Source organism: Terrapene carolina, unplaced genomic scaffold (assembly GCF_002925995.2).
Source record: "Terrapene carolina triunguis isolate 2854851 unplaced genomic scaffold, T_m_triunguis-2.0 Scaffold517, whole genome shotgun sequence".
NCBI classification, from domain to species: domain Eukaryota; kingdom Metazoa; phylum Chordata; order Testudines; family Emydidae; genus Terrapene; species Terrapene triunguis.
In genome coordinates, this window is record NW_020664868.1 from 699,618 (window position 1) to 715,915 (window position 16,298).

General features: G+C 58.2%; 1 protein-coding gene across 1 annotated transcript; it reads right to left on the reverse strand.

The window, feature by feature from the left end:
* Positions 1-165: 165 nt before the first annotated feature.
* DMAC2 (distal membrane arm assembly complex 2) lies at positions 166-14,050 on the reverse strand. The gene is made up of 6 exons (XM_026658825.1): positions 13,993-14,050; positions 9,226-9,392; positions 7,614-7,694; positions 7,367-7,506; positions 1,896-2,058; positions 166-575 (listed from the first exon to the last, which is right to left on the reverse strand). The coding sequence occupies exons 1-6, from the start codon at positions 14,008-14,010 to the stop codon at positions 377-379; spliced, it is 768 nt and encodes a 255-aa protein (XP_026514610.1). The 5' UTR covers positions 14,011-14,050; the 3' UTR covers positions 166-376.
* Positions 14,051-16,298: the final 2,248 nt, after the last annotated feature.

The following is a 16,298-nucleotide window of genomic DNA, read 5'->3' on the forward strand; positions in this document are numbered from 1 at the left end:
CCCGGCCGGCCCCGGCGCCACCCAAACCAAACCACCCCATCCGGGGGGTTCGCCCGCTGAGCTACAAAGGCCCCCAGCCTCCCGGCCACTTCCATCCCGGCATCCCCAAGTTCTCCTGCCACTCGGGCCTCTCCCCGCAAACAAGGACGCGAGAGCAGCGCCAGGAGAGGCCTTTAATGACCACAGCGCGGTTCTGCCGATTGCAAGCCCTGTCCTACGGGAGACCAAAGCGGGGGTCACGGACCGCCCAGCCACACCCACAAGTCTACGGCCACGCTGGGGTCCTTCCCGGTCCGTGATCGGAGGGTGCTGAGGGGAGCGCGGCTTGCGGCCATCTCTTCCCACCCTCGTCGATCAGCGTCAGGGCAGCCAGGCATCAGGCAGGGATCTCCCCAGCTCTCCTGTCCCCGCTGGGGACGGCGGGCTCCTCCCTTCCGTCCCTGCGCGTCTGGGCGCCAGCAGCCGGGGCCAGCCCCACCACCTCGCACCGGGGCAGCATCTCCTCCACCAAGATCCGGATCAGCCCTGGGGTGGACACTGAGGGCAGGTGTGAGAGGTCGAGGCGCCGCAGGTGCCTGGGGAGGGTGACGGGGAGAAGGGATAAGAACGAAACGGAGCAACGCTGCTCCTAAAATCCCAGCACCTCTGTGCGAGAGACTGACTCAGCTCGAGACCAGAGCTCTCCCACCCAGCCCCCGACGCCCCCATCCTCTCTCCAAGCCCCGCTGGCCCATAAGCCCACGTCCTCCCCTCAACGGATGCTCAACGCAGGGGAAGAGAGAGTCCAGGGCTGGATTTTTAAAGTCTTTCAGCTCCTTGCTCCCACTGGAAATGCAACGGGAATCAGCTCCACAGGGAGACAGGCACCAGCGAACCTTTAAAACCTGGCCCTGGTCCTTTGGCCTCAGGGGAAGGAGTCGGGTCTAGTGGTTGGAGCAGGGAGAAGTGTGGCCCGGACGCCTGGGTTCTATTCCCAGGTAGCGCAGACTCCAGCAACTTGCTACTCCCTGTCTGGGCCTCAGTTTCTCCGCCGGGCGGATGGGGAGCTTGGAAAGTGCTTTGATGTCTTGGGGCGAAGGGGAGGGTCGGCGTCTGCAGGAGCACAGCTCCCGTCAGGAGAGGCACTGTGGAAGTGAACCCAGCGCCCAGGGTGCCTGCGTGTCTTGGCTGGAAGAGGTGGGCACTGGTACAGTCCTCGGGGAGCCGGCGCAGGCGTCGTTTCCACACGCGTCAGGTGAAGACCGAGCGGGTTTCTCCGAGCCCCATTAACGCTGCCTGGCCCTCGCGTTAGCTCCCACATGGGCAGAACACGCCGTTCTCCCCAGCCAGGGGCACCCGGGGAGCAGCCACCCATCTTTGCAGCACACATCCGAGGAGGAAGAAAGGGGCCGGGATCTGCCCGCACCACACCCAGGTGATCCGCAGTGACTCATCGGCCCCAGTGGAGGCCTGCGTGCCAGCATTCCCGGAGACGCCCACGGCCGAGTGCCGCCGGGGGACTTCACGTGAGTGCGACTCGGCGGATCCCCTGGCTGGCGCAGCTGCGCTTTCCGAGGGGCGGGGCGGGAATAACCATCACGCTCCTGGGCTCTTCCCCAGAGCACTCACCCGAGCAGCTCAAAGCCCTTTATGGCTAATTAGCCGGGCCACACAGCTCCACCACAACGCCCTCCCTCTCAGAGAGAGAAACTGAGGCACAGAGCGATAGTGAAAGTGAGGGATAGTGCCCAGGAGTTCTGACTCTCCCCTGCTCTAACCACTAGACCCCATTCCCTTCCTAGAGCTGAGGGTAGAACCCAGGCGTCCCTGCTCTAACCCCTAGCCCTCCCCTCCGTCCTAAAGCAGCCTCCGAACCCAGGTGCCCCGATTCCCCGCCCCGCGCTCTGACCACTCACTCGAGTAGGTGGAGACAAGCCAGCCCCCGCTCCGTGACCTGGGGGCACCCAGCCAGCGAGAGCTCCTCCAGGCTGTCCTTGAAGACCTGCAGCCGGCTTAGGGTCCAGTCGTCAACGTTGGGGCAGCGGCTCAGGTCCAGGGATTTCAGCGCCGTCAGCTTCACTGCACGTGCGGAAAGGGAAAGGAGGGTGGAGCCGGGGACCCCAAGCCAGGTGGCAGCTGGCCAGCTCCCCCCTCCAGCCCCAATCTCGTTACCCGCCCGAAGCGAGAGCTTCCGAGGTGACCCCCGGAACTTGAATTTTGCCTCCTCCCACAGGAGGTGGCGCTTCCCAACCTACCTCTCGCCCGGCGCCCACGCCCCAGCAAAGGCAGGCAATCAGCCGCTCTGGAAACCCGCCCCTTTTATCTGTCGCCTGAACGTGCACTCCAGTGCCTAGCAGCGAATAGCTCCAACGGCCGGAGACGGGGCACTAGACAGGGAGGGCTCTGAGCTAATTCTTCCCCAGGTGTCTGGCTGGCGGGTCTCACCCACATGCTCCAGGTCTAACTGATCGCCAGATTTGGGGTCAGGAAGGAATCCACCACCACCACCACCACGTCGGCTCGGCGGAGACCCTGGCAGGTTTTCCCTTCCTCAGCCAGAGTGAGTGAGGGTCTGTGGCCTGCAACGTGCAGGAGGTCAGACAAGATGCTCCCTTCTGGCCTTGGCATCTCTGAGCCCACTACGCGCCCAGGCGAAGAAATGCCGGCCAAGGGTGGTAGAGGAGGTGGGGAATCGTAACTTGATGCAACACAGGCCTCAAAGATCCGTTTGGCTGCTACCAGCAACCTGAAAAATAATCTCTGCAAACTACAACGTGGCCAGATATTCAACATCCACAAGGAATGCCCCGATTCCTTCTCTCTCCTCCCGCAACTCCGGTCAGAGGCTGCGTCTCCTCAGCTGGCGGATGAAATACACGCTCCAGGGCAATAAATACCAAACCCTCGTTTTTAGGGGGCGTGAGCCGGGGCACTGGGTTCTCTCGAGCGTTGGAAGAACTTGGTTTTGATCAGCACAGGTCAATTTCACCAGATGTGATGATCAACACGCAGAGCTCGGCAAAGTGCGAAAAACGCTGCTTGCGCGTTTGATTTACAGCGAGTTACTTCGTCCGTTTTGACACGTGATGCTGCCAGTGTGTGATTTAACGGTTCTAAAGCTTTAACTTGAATCTCAGCATTTCCTGCCATTAAGTAACCATCGTCTGATCCCCCCCTTTGACTGACCCCCCCAGAGTTTCCCACAACAGTAAATATTCACATCCATTAAAAAAAATTAAAAATGCTTAAAAATAACCATCGACCTTCTCCATCAAACTGATCAAATGAAACCCGAGTCCCGTGAGACACGCAGAACCGCGCAGCCGCCACGACCCCCGGTGATGTAGAGACTGGGAGACGAGCCAATGGCCTATTCCTGAGCTCAGCTGAGGGACGCTCCGAGACGGTACAAGTGATGCACCGAATTCCCCAGCACACAGCGGGGTGAAATGCTGCCCCCTGCGCCGTTCTGCTGCGACTACACAAGGCGCGGGGCGACAGAATCAGGCCCGGCGGCCGCGGGCGAGAACCAGAAACGAGCCAAGGGGCGGAGAAAATCCAACCCCCCCGCAGACAGAGACCAACCCAAACCTGGCTCCACTAATCAGAGACCAACCCCCGGAAATTAGGGGGCTGCATCAGCTGAAGGAAAAGGGGCGGCCTCCTCTGTGTCTAGCGGCAGAGAAACCGATGAAGAGTCAAACTCCTCCCCAGTTCAAGTCTTGGCAAGTCCCCGCAGGGCTGATTTCGGCCCAGCATGCTGTGCGTCCCTTACAAGGGGAACCAGCTCTTCTAACGCCAGACGGGAGACCAGGACGGGGAAACCAAGAGCCACTGACACAAACGGCTGGTTACCAGGGGGCTTAGCACCATTGCAGCCAGGAGAGGTCCTAGTTGTGGCCCGCGGCCATTCTGTCCTGCATCCGTAACAGCCACCATTGCCCTGCCTTCTGGATGTTTTTAACGCCAAGTCCCCCGGCCAATGCTGGCCAAAACCACATCCGGTTTTGTCCCAGTCCCGGGTGGGCAAGGGGGCAAACCTCTCAAGAACATAAGAACAGCCGTACTGGGTCAGACCAAAGATCCATCTAGCCCAGTATCCTGTCTACCGACAGTGGCCAATGCCAGGTGCCCCAGAGGGAGTGAACCTAACAGGTAATCATCAAGTGATCTCTCTCTTGCCATCCATCTCCATCCTCTGACAAACAGAGGCTAGGGACACCATTCCTCACCCATCCTGGCTACTAGCCATTAATGGACTTAACCTCCATGAATTTATCCAGTTCTCTTGTAAACCCTGTTCTAATCCTAGCCTTCACAGCCTCCTCAGGCAAGGAGTTCCACAAGTTGACTGTGCGCTGTGTGAAGAACTTCCTTTTATTTGTTTTAAACCTGCTGCCCATTAGTTTGGTGGCCCCTAGTTCTTGTATTATGGGAATAAGTAAATAACTTTTCCTTATTCACTTTCTCCACATCACTCATGATTTTATATACCTCTATCATACTCCCCCTTAGTCTCCTCTTTTCCAAGCTGAAAAGTCCTAGCCTCTTTAATCTCTCCTCATATGGGACCCGTTCCAATCATTTTAGAAAAGGTTCAGAGAACGGCAACTAATGCCAGTATATCTTTTTTGAGATGAGGCGACCACATCGGTATGCAGTATTCAAGATGTGGGCGTACCATCGATTTATATAAGGGCAATAATATATTCTCTGTCTTAAAGAGGAGGGCAGTCTGGCTTAATACCCGACACGCTGCCGGGAGCCCAGATCTGCAGCATGCTTTCCAGGTTTGCTGTGCTGTTTTTAACCCCTCAGCGTGAGCCCAAGTCAGTTGACCCAGGCTCTGAGATTCAGCACCACGGGTTCTCCTTTGCAGTGTGGACACACCCTGAGGGGCTCATGTAATCACAGGACTCCAGGCGCTGGGGCTTTAAGGACACCACCAAATCTTGCCAGACTCGTACTAAAATCCTGAGCTGGCAATAATGAGTCCTCAACAAGATCAGTCCCGAAGTGACAGCTAAACACCGGACAACGGATCTCTGTGTAACCTGAGACCTGGTCTCCACAGATGGCAGCTTTGTGTCTTTGGACACATCTGATTATTTCAGACTAATGCAGACGGATGGATTAGGTTAATCAAATCATTGCCGGAGATAGCAGCTGCTTCCGACTGCCAGGAAATGGACACGCCCTCCCTCCAGCCGTGCGTTACGGAGGATCTCACAGCGAGGTACACACCCCTCCAACACAGCCACCGGGAACTGCCCGTAAGGCAAAAGCACCTGCAATTTACTAAAGCTAGTCCAAGCACCAGGCAATGGGCCACCCAGCCGCACACCATGGCTCCAGGCCTGCCTTTGGATCCACTACGGCAGACGCCGGGACCAACACGCACCAGCCGCGGGATCATGGCCCCGGCCACTCGCGGAAAAGACGGGTACAAGGCAAACACCGGGGGAATCGGGTTCTTAGACAAATGAGTCCGGACAGGGATCGCTGGCCCGTGAAATGGTCTTTGCGGAGCTACTACAATGAACAGCACCCAAGTTGTAAGAGCAGGAGAATGCTAAGCCAGACACAGCAGTGACCTCCCAGAAATCAGAGAAGAGAAAAGGGCTTTTCTCCCCATCTCACCCTTCTTTGCTCTCTGGGGTTTTGGCCAGCGACTCCGGCAGGCAGGTTACAGCCACTTCCCGTGGAAGACGATTTCTCAGCCTAAGAAACCCTCAGCACCAGATTGTACCCAGATCCTCAGCCTCCACCTTCCTTGGCTTCCCCTTGTCCATTAAGAACGCGATGTCTCCATTGTGAGCCCGGTACATTACTGCCTCTGACGGGCTCCCAGCCAGGGCACGGTATAAAATATTAAAAAGCACAGGAAGCAGGAAGGCAAAGGCCAAAGTGGATTTCAACAGCTCAAAAATTGGGATGCTGAAACGGATGAATAGATTGTAAGAGAGCATGGGATCAGCTGGTCTGACCTTCTGCGTGCCACGGGCCAGAAAACGGCAGAGCCTTTAAACACACACACCACCTGGATTTCAAAATGAGCAGGGCTGGAGAATCCAACACCCCCACTTGGGAAACTGCTCTAGTAAATTACCCTCCCTGTGACAAATCCACGCCTCAGTTCCAGGCTGAATTTGTCCGGTTTCAACGTCCAACCACGGGCCGTGTCCCACCTTCCTCAGCGAGATTGAAGAGCTCGTTATGAAATTGCCGCTTCCCGTATAGATACTTACGGGCTAACGGCAACACCTCTGAACCTTCTCTTTGTTAAGCTCAATAGGCTGAGATCCGAGAGTCTGTCACTCTAAGGCAGGTTTTCTAACCCTTCGATCATTCTCCTGGCCTCTTCGGGGACCCCTCTCCCATTGATCAACCTCCTTCCTGACTGGAGGGCACCAGAACTGGACGCTGGGTCCCAGCAGTGGTCACGCCAGGGCCAGACACGGGGAAAATAACCTCTCTGCTCCGACGGGAGATTCCCCGGTTTATGCAGCCCAGGACAGCATTAGCCCTTGTGGCCCCAGCGCCAGGCTGGGAATCACATCAGCAGATAAATAGATTGGTACGTCCCCGAATCACCCAGCGTCAGCACGGCACCCTGGGATTAGTTAGTACGAAACTGACCTGGCCTGTCACTTCCCTGACACACGGCCGCTGTCTGAACCTTACAGCACCAGCCTTAAAGACAAGAAGGGACGGACGGTCTCTGCCTCCAACTAGCAATCCACTCCTCCCAGTATGGTCTACAAATTAGACCGTATGCTCTATGGGGCAGAGATCGTCTGTGTGTTTGTACAGTGCCTAGCACCATGGGGACCTGGGACCTGGCGCAGGTGCCTAGGCACTAGTGTCGTATAAATGAATAATGATAGCGCCCTGGGATGCTCAGAGGAGAGAAGCATTTCTGCTACTGTTACAGTAAATGTTTAATTTTTTCTCAAAATGTACTAATCTAGTTCTTCCAATGATATCCTGCAGCAGTGAGTTCCACAGGTTAACTGTATGTGGCCTGAGAAGCGCTCACTCCACGGAGGTCTCCTGGGGACATTCAAGAGCTCTGGGACAAGGGAAATCAGCAAAACTTATCACCCCTGGCTTCATCCTTTGATCTCAAAGCTCTTTACAAAGGAGGTCGGGATCACGATTCCCATTTTACAGATGGGGAAATGGAGGCACCACACAGCAGCAGAGCTGGGAACAGAACCCAGGTCTCCTGAGTCCCATTCCAGGGCTCTATCCACTAGCCCGCACTGCCTCCTCCACAAGAAAAGCCACTCTCTGAGCCCAAGCATTTCTGCGCTTCAGAGCGCCCCCAGCTGTGCCAAAGATCCCCCAGACAAATGCCCTCTGCGGAAGTCCATCGATTTCTCACCTAGGTTATCCAGCCCATTGTAGTTCAACACGGAGCCCGCGAGGTCGATGTCCACCACGGGCACGCCTTGGAGCTCTATGAAATCGTAGCTGAAATTCCCGCGCCGGTCCACACAGTACCAGGTTTCCTGGCCTTGAAACCTGGAAGGAGAAACACCAGCAGTAGGAGAACTGAAGAACCGGGACTTTGCCAAGGGGATTCCCAGGTCAGACCCACGTCCCCGAGGCTTGGCTGAGAGCGTCAATACCTCACTCTTCCTCTGTGGGACAGGACGAAGTAGGCGGCGGCAGCGTTGTCTCCGTAGTTGTCCTTGATGTAACCACAGTACCTGGCAGAAGGGGGGGGAGGGGACGGAAGAAAGGATCACAGCATTTTTCAACACGAAAATGGTGCTTTTCAAGGACTATTATTATTATTTAACCTCTGACCCGGAGCAGGCCCCTGGCGTGCTCAGAGCTGTACACATGCAGCCCCTGCTCCAAAGAGGTTACGATCGACTAGAAATTTTGCCCAGAAATATGCACACGGAGCCCGTTCAACCCATGCGGGTCCAGAGCGTGTAAATGGATAAGAGGAGCATGAATAGGTTTTTTTGCTCTGCGTTCGTGCAGCGCCTGGCACAGCGGGGCCCTGATCCACGACGGGGGCTCCCAGTGCTACAGTAACAACAAACAATAGGGTTTGGACTCAAACAACCATCCCAAAGTTAAAAACCACTGGAGAACGAAGTCCCAACAGCCAGGCCAGCTTCTCTCCCACACGCTGCCAGGACCAGAGCAACCTGGAGACTTAATGACTCGTGAGCCGCTAGAACCGGACAGAGACCCAGAAAACCCACTGACCGCGCCATCCGCTGGTAACAGCTTCTAGCCTTGGGTGCAGGCGAAGCCAGTTGCAAACGGCTCTGCAGCTCAGATGCAAGTCCCCTGCACCAGGGTCTCGAACCCGGGCCCACAAGGTTCACAGATGCAGCCACGTTCCAACCCTCCCGTTGCCTGGCATCCCGACCCAGCTCAGCTCCTGGTGCCTGGCTTGTAGTTCCTGACCTCCAGTTTGTTTCCTGTCCTGCCCCTCTGATCTCCTGACCCTGCTTCCCAACTCGTGACTGCAGACGCTGGCGCCAACTACTAGGTCAGACTGCCCATGACCCAGTCGTAACAGCTGCGCCTTTGAGTTCGGAGCGCTCCCGAGAAGTGCCACAGAAGGGCTACGTAGTCTTCTTTACAATAGGGCCGGGCAGGGATGGTTTTCAGGCCCTGGGAGAATTTTTGAGATCTGGAAAACGTTTCTCATACAGAATCGAGACAAAAGGGCAAAATCTCCAACACTTTCGTGAGCAGACAAACCGAACAGAAACATGCGGTTTGGCTCGGTGGAAACGTTCTCTTACTTCAGAGACATTTTGCTTCAATTTTGACCTTTTTACTTTTCTTTTAGTATCAATTAAGTTACATTTCTAGACCAAAAAGTTGCTTCCAAACGAAAAAAATGAAACTTGCCAATTCAAAAGGTTTTTCCAGCATTTTTGTCCTGCTGGGAAATTCATCAAAACTGACCCTTTCCCACGAACAGCTTCGGTTTAATAAATAAAAAAAAAAAATCGGCATTTTTCACCCCAAAAAAATACCAGAAAATTCCCACCTAGCTCCGCTCTAGATCTCCCATGAGCGGTTGGCTCTGCACGTCCCCCCGTAGGTACCCGGCAGTTCTTGGCTTCCATAACCGTCCCATTTACAATCATCAGCTGCTCAGAAGTTTCTCTTTTCCAAGAAGTCAGTTGCTGGATCAAGTTCTAGCCATCCCTCTCCCACCCCCCGCCCCTTCTCGGTTGGGAACACGGAGACGGGGGCTGTACGTACGCGTTCTTCCTTCGCAGGTTTCTGTAGCGAAGCGTTGCGCTCCAGCCGACGAGGTATTCGATGTCATAGAACCGGTTGCAGAGGTATTGAAGGATGCCGCCCTTTGGAGGGTCTGGGGAGGCGGCACTGCCGTACGGACGGCGGGCGAAGGCCCTGCATTGCTGGAGCTGCAAGACACATGGTTAATCACGTGAACTCCCAGGTAGTCAATCGTATTTCTAAGGCCGGGGGCTTGGGGGCTGTCAGTGCAAACACCAGAATACAAAGAGACTCCTCTGCTAACGGAAGAGCCCAATTCCTCCCCATCCCGCCGCCCAGAGGGCTCTGCTGGTTCCAGGTTAAATGTGGCCTCTCTGCTCCCAGGGGTCGGAGCCTCACGCGTGCCGCAAAGCACGCTGACCGGTGGCGGCCGCACAGGAGACAGTGACTGTCTGCTGGCTACATCCTGTGTGATCGCACGGCACTGGCTGGCACTGCATTTCACACCTCAGACGGCGGCTCACAGGGTCACACCGGGAGACAACTCAGCCACTGCCGAAACAGCTGGATTTCCAGCCCGGGGGAGCGGCTTTATACCTGCTTCTCATTTACAAGGTTCTTTACCTGGGGAGTGGGAGCCAGGACTCCTGGGTTCTAACCCCTGCTCTGGGTTGGGAGCGAGGTCTAGTGGTTAGAGCAGGGGGGGCTGGGAGCCAGGACTCCTGGGTTCTAGCCCGGCTCTGGAAGGGGAGTGGGGCCTAGTGGTTAAAGCAGGGGGGACTAGGATTCAGGACTCCTGGGTTTCTTTCCCAGCTCTCGCACTTTGCCCTTTCCGTGCCTCAGTTTCCTCTGCGTATAATGAGGATAATAATGAGTCTGGGGCTCAAGAAACCTCGGTCCTATCCCCAACCGGATCACCAATTGCTGCCAAACCTTGAGCACATCCCTTCCCCAGGCTGCGTCTCAGTTTCCCTACAAGGAGTCGTATCCACCTCACAGCTTCATTCATTAGCTGCAGAACCAGAAACGCCATTGACAGGGTTTTAAAGCTGGAAGCATCTGTCTACAGGAGAGACGCAATTAAAGCAGCGCTCGCTACAGCAAAACACCGTCAACTCTCCTGCTGGAGATGCTTCCTGCAGCCACGGATCAGAGCGGCTGGCCCGAGCTGACCGCAAAGAGATCTTGGTTCCGGCCCTTGCCGAGAAACACCCAACCACACAGCAGCAGAGCGGCTCTGCCCCCCCCCCCCCCGTGTATCTCCTGGGCTGGAGCCACAAATGGAGGGTCTAATGGGTCTGGTTTTGCAACGTCATCAGCAAAAAGAGGAGGAGGGGGAAAAAGGCCAGCAAAGAGCTTCAGTAAACCCAGGCAGCTGGGAAATTGGGCTGAAGGGGGGGGACCAGATTTCCTGTGCTGAACACGGGACACCTGGTAAAATCAGAGAATCATAGACTATCAGGGTCGGAAGGGACCTCAGGAGGTATCTAGTCCAACCCCCTGCTCAAAGCAGGACCAATTCCCAACTAAATCATCCCAGCCAGGGCTTTGTCAAGCCGGGCCTTAAAAACCTCTAAGGAAGGAGATTCCACCACCTCCCTAGGGAACCCATTCCAGTGCTTCACCACCCTCCTAGTGAAATAGTGTTTCCTAATATCCAACCTAGACCTCCCCCACTGCAACTTGAGACCATTGCTCCTGGTTCTGTCATCTGCCACCACGGAGAACAGCTGAGCTCCATCCTCTTTGGAACCCCCCCTTCAGGTAGTTGAAGGCTGCTATCAAATCCCCCCTCATTCTTCTCTTCTGCAGACTAAACAATCCCAGTTCCCTCAGCCTCTCCTCATAAGTCATGTGCTCCAGACCCCTAATCATTTTTGTTGCCCTCCGCTGGACTCTTTCCAATTTTTCCACAAATTCCCCCCCACACACACACACACACAGGGAGAGGTGACGGTGACACACACGCACACATTCCCGTACATCTCTCTCACCAACCGACCGGACCCTCCCTGCCCGACGCTCTCCACCTCTGGCTGGGCCCCCGGGACGGACCTGCCTCTCCTGGTACCTGGCACCACGTCTTCCTGAGGCAACACATGGGGGGGGGGCACTTAGGGTCTCACGTCCCCCTCCCCAGATTTCTGCCAGGGTTCACACCAGAGTGTGGCCAGCAGCAGCCTTTCAGCACCATGCGGGAGGGAGGGGGGGGACGGGAGCTGCTTCCAGCTGCGCGGGGGGGGGGGGGGGGGAGATGCCCCCCCCCCCCCCCTGGAAGCAGCTTGTCCCTTCCTGCCCGCAGTGTGGAAAGGCAGCTGACACCCCCAGGCTGCTGCTCGCCACCCACATAACCCAGCCGCCTCCTGTCCCTCGGCTACAACCCTAAGGAGCACTGTCACCAGGGCCCAGGAACCCGACTGCAGGGGGGGCAGAGAGGTGGCTCAGCAGGGGAGGGTGCCCAGGGGACGGAGCAGCCCCACACTCCCCAGGGGCAGGACCCAGGGCGAGAGGGGGACTAAGCCCCTGCCCAGGGGAGCTGCTGTGGAGCCTGTGGGGTTGGGATAGGAACAGGCTGGAAATCGCTGCCCCCCCACCCCCCCAACTCCAGCGCTGAGCTGCCCCGTGGAGAGGCTGCCCCGTGCCAGCGCTGTGTGGGGCTTTGACACACACAGGGTTCGGCTCTTCCTGGCCAGCGCCCCGGGCCGGAGGGTCTTGGGCTTTCCCAGGGCGCCGGCCCAGCCAGAGGAGGTGGGGGAAGGAAGGTGCCTGCCAGCCACGCTGCTGGCGAGCTGAGCGCTCCGACCAGGGGCTGGTTCTCCGCATGGCACTGGTAGCAGGATGGCCTGCTGGGGGGGATACAGAGGAGCAGCAGGGCTAGGGGGGCGAAGGGAGAGGACAGCGAGAGGGGGAGCACGTAAAGGGCCAATGGGTGGGCAGCAGAGGGAACACGTAACCGGCTACTGCCTGGTGCCTGCCCACACTCACCAGCCACCGCAGCGCGCAGCCAGTGCCGGCTGGAAAAGGGACAGGGGGGCCCTGCTAGCCAAGAGCCGGCACACAGCGGGGGCTGCGCTGACAGCCCAGCAGGGGGAGTGGACGGCCCCACACGCTGCATCTTCGCCCCGTCACCAGCCTTGCACCCCCACCCCATCATCGGCCACCAGAGCCCCCCCACTCACAGTTCTAGCCCTCATGGCTGCAGAGGAAAAACTCTGGCCTCAGCATACGCCAGACTAGAGGCTCAAAACCACCCAGCAGGTTAATCAGAGGAACTCCAAACTCATGATTTTAAATGCTCTGATCCTTAAGCCAATCTCCCGATCTTTGGGGCTTGCCTCGTGATTTTTTAAATGCTTGAGGTTAGGACTCCTGAGACTCCCGCGTGGCTCTCAAATACCGAACGCCTTTCCTTTATTCTTTGCCATTTTCACCTGCCGGGTTAAGGTTTTATAGGTAACTGCAAAAATTAACCAGGCTGCAAAGATTTCAGCCAAGAACCCACTTCTTCACCTGAGGACGTTAATGTCACAAGAACAGGGTGAGGTCTCTCAAGGCTAAAGCGCCCTTCACAGCACCATCAAGGTTTGTTTGCTACCACCCCTGCACGGAGAGACAGCTCGTCCAGGCATTCAGTCTCCACATACAACTAATTTAACCGGAGACCACCAAATCGGAGCTTTAGGTGGGTGACCAGACAGCAAGTGTGAAAAATCGGGACGGGGGTGGGGGGTAATAGGAGCCTATATAAGAAAAAGCCCCAAATATCGGTACTCTCCCTATAAAATCGTGACATCTGGTCACCCTAGCTTTAGGTCACTTCCAACCAGGGCCGAATCCAACTCTTTGACCCAGCGATGAAAAGCGCCAGGTCCCGTTCCGGTCGCTCCTGAGCTTGTCCCAAAGAGATCTAGTGACATCTGCTGGCTGGCGCTCTCAGCTCCCTCTTCCCCTGTGGGATTTTGAATTTCAAATCCAATTCCTCAAACCCTTCTCCCTGAGCCTACCCTTCCTAGCAAAGGCTGCCAGAACGGTTCTCAGCCACCTGTGGACGCACCCACCAATGAAATGCAGCCCCCTCTGGGCTGGAAAACAGCCGCTGTTTCAAAGGGAAACTGTCAAGGTGATATTTGGCCCCAAAAATATTGAGGGGGGGGGTTCCTAAAAAGCCACTTTTATAAGCAATTCCAAAGGAGGCAATTTTAAACAAACTTTGCGTTTGCAGGGGCCCTCCCGGGCCAGTCCACACAACACTGCAACAATGGCTCTTGCAGTGACACTGACTAGAAACCGACAGCCCCCCAGGCAATGCAGAACCAGCCCCCCGAAGTGTCCAGACCCCGGCGGAGCCAGAGGCAGCGAGAGCAGGAGGGTCCCGGACGCCGAGCCGGCCACGGCTGGCACAGGGTTTGCAGCACGCTCTGACCGGGGCACCGAGGAGCCTGCCCAGGTGATATGTGAGCAGGGGGGTGCTATGGGAGCAGGTGCCACCTGCAGCAATGGGGCATCATGGGGGGGGGGACACTGTGGATCAGGGGCATTATAGGGCAGGTGGCCCACGCAGTAGGGGGACACTGTGGATCAGAGGGATTACGGGGGCCCCAGGGAGCAGCAGTGGGGACACCCGAAAGCAGGGACCCAGGCACTGGGGACCCTGGGGGAGGTTATGAGACGGGGGAGCAGGGGAGGTGTTATGGGGGGGGGGGGAAGACGGGGGGTGAGGGGGGCGGGGGGGGGCGGGGGGGGGGGGGGGGGGGGGGGAGCGGACGTTCCCTTCCCCGAGCCACCTACCGCCCTGGGCGCCGCCATCTTGGATCGACCACGTGACTCCCGGCCCCGCCCGCCGAGCGGCCGGACCCTTCCCCCTCTGCTTAGCCCCGCCCCTTCCTTTAGCCACGCCCCTTCAACCCTCCTGGCCCCGCCCCCTTAGTGATTCGGGGGTCCAGTGGCTGCAGGGGGGGCGGGGCTGGGAGCCAGGACTCCTGGGTTCCTGCCCTGGCTGGGGGGGGGGGGTTGCCGGGGGGGGGATCCTGAGCGCTATTTGCAGCTCTTACTCCTTGTGCGCCCCTGAGCCACTCGCTTCCCCGCTCCGTGCCTCAGTTTCCCCCACACACACCTGCCTGTGGGAAGTGCTCTGTGCCATTGTCACGCAGCCCAACTGCACCCGGCCGGTGGGTAACGGCCCCGCTGCCCGGCTCTCAAACAGGGGGAGCCCCCCGGCGCCAACCCGCAGCTGGGCCCTCCACCTCACGGGGGGGAGGGCGTGTGGGTCGCAGTGGGCGACACGCAGCACAGCGTGGGGCCACCGCGCCTCTGTTTCCCCTGGACTCCAGCTCCCCAGCCGGTGCCGTGTGCGGGCAGGGGCCTGCGTCTCGCTCCTCTGAGCTGGGGGGCGTCCAAGCCGCCCCTTGCATGAGCCCCAGCAAAGCTGGTCGAAGCAGCCCCACCTACGCTCTCTTATAAGCACGCGCGCAGACTCGGTGCCCCCTTCATACAGGTTGGGGGTCCCAGGAGCAGGCAATGGGGTTTCCTGCCCAGGGTGTGTGGCCGTTCCCCTGGGAATTTCCGCTCGGGTGATTGAGGGAGTCACTGGAAGGGGCAAGCCGGGTGGCCGCGTGCCAAAGGGCGTGGGGACGGACTGCTTCACCTGCGAACTTTGAGCCCACACTCCGCTGCCTGCTTGGGAGCCGGGCGCGTTTATTACCCTTTGCCAGGCAGTGCCCAGAGCCGCTCCCTGCACCGGAGGCCCAGCTCCGTGGGACAGAGGGGAAGGGAATCGGTGCTGCAGCTTTCCCGATAGCTCAGGGGAGCCTAAGAACCGCTCGGTAGCGCTCCCGCTCGCTCGGTAAGGAGGGTCCCTTCAACTGCCCCGGCGGTGCTGGAGAACGGTGCTCAATCGCCGGCTTGTCCTTCCGTCCTGTCCTCCCTCGCCCGGCAGGATGCCTCCCTCCCTTCCCACAATCAGTGGCGCAAGAGCCTTCTCCTTTGCAATCCCCCACCAAACACAACAGACTCCTGGCTTCCCCCTCTAGCCCCGGCCACGCTCCCCCCACTCGGGCCCTTCGCTGTCTCGTCCCCCTCCCTGCAGCATCCCAAGGGCTCTGCTCATGTGAGACGTGCTAGGAAAGACGCGTGCCACCCACCTCAATTCTCCTCGGCCGGACGGAGGGGGTGGTCAGGAGGGATTAAAGGAGAAAAACTTGGGAGGGAACATCTGGGAGGGGGAGCAACCCCCTGTGCAAAAAGCCAGGGGTGACAGCCATTGTCCACGTCTGCGATAGGGCCCTTTGGAGCATGACCCTGTTTCAGGGAGACTCTAACAGAGGTTTCCCTGTTTCCCGGACACCCCAGGCCAGCCTCTGGCACCCCGATGGCCGAATGCCGCTGGATGGAGGAAGAGGGGTCTCTCTTCAAGGGGCTGCCCCCGCTGCCTAAAGCGCTCCGCACCCCCCACACACATGGCCCTCCGGCGGCAGGGGAGCGCCAGGAGGCGCTAGACGCGCGTGGGACAAGCAGCCAAAGGGACAGCGCTCTGGGCTCCAGCCTCCAGGCCAGGCTCTCGTGGGTGCGGAAGGAGCTGGTGAGTTCAGACTGGTTTTTCAGGAGGGGTTCGGTGCTGGCGGGCGGGCCCTGGCGGCGGATTCCTAAGGGGGTAACTGGCGGCAGTAGAAGGCCGTTATCTTCTCTGCGGACCTGCCACTAGAGGGGGATGGAGGCGCCCACTTTGCCGGCGGGTTTCACCGCTAGCCATTGGCTCGACAGGAGCGGCCCAATTCCCGGTCGCGGAGGGGAGCAACCTCTCGTGGTTACAGCCCTTTCCTTTCCCTTCCACGCCAGCAGCCCGGTTAGGACAGGCCTGAGCCAGGGTTCATAGGTAACTCTCACCGCCCCGTGAAAGCCACCAGCCATAACTCCCTACCTCTCCTCCCATCCCAGCTCAGCCTGCAGGAGACCGACCTGACGCTTCTCCGGCAACTGGACTCCAGCGCCCAGGAGCTCCAGGACCTGCGGGACCTGCAGCTGGAGATGGAAGAGTTCTTCGGCGAAGGGGAGCCGCTGGGACCAGCCGCCTCCTCCCACTGGCATCTCTGCCCCTT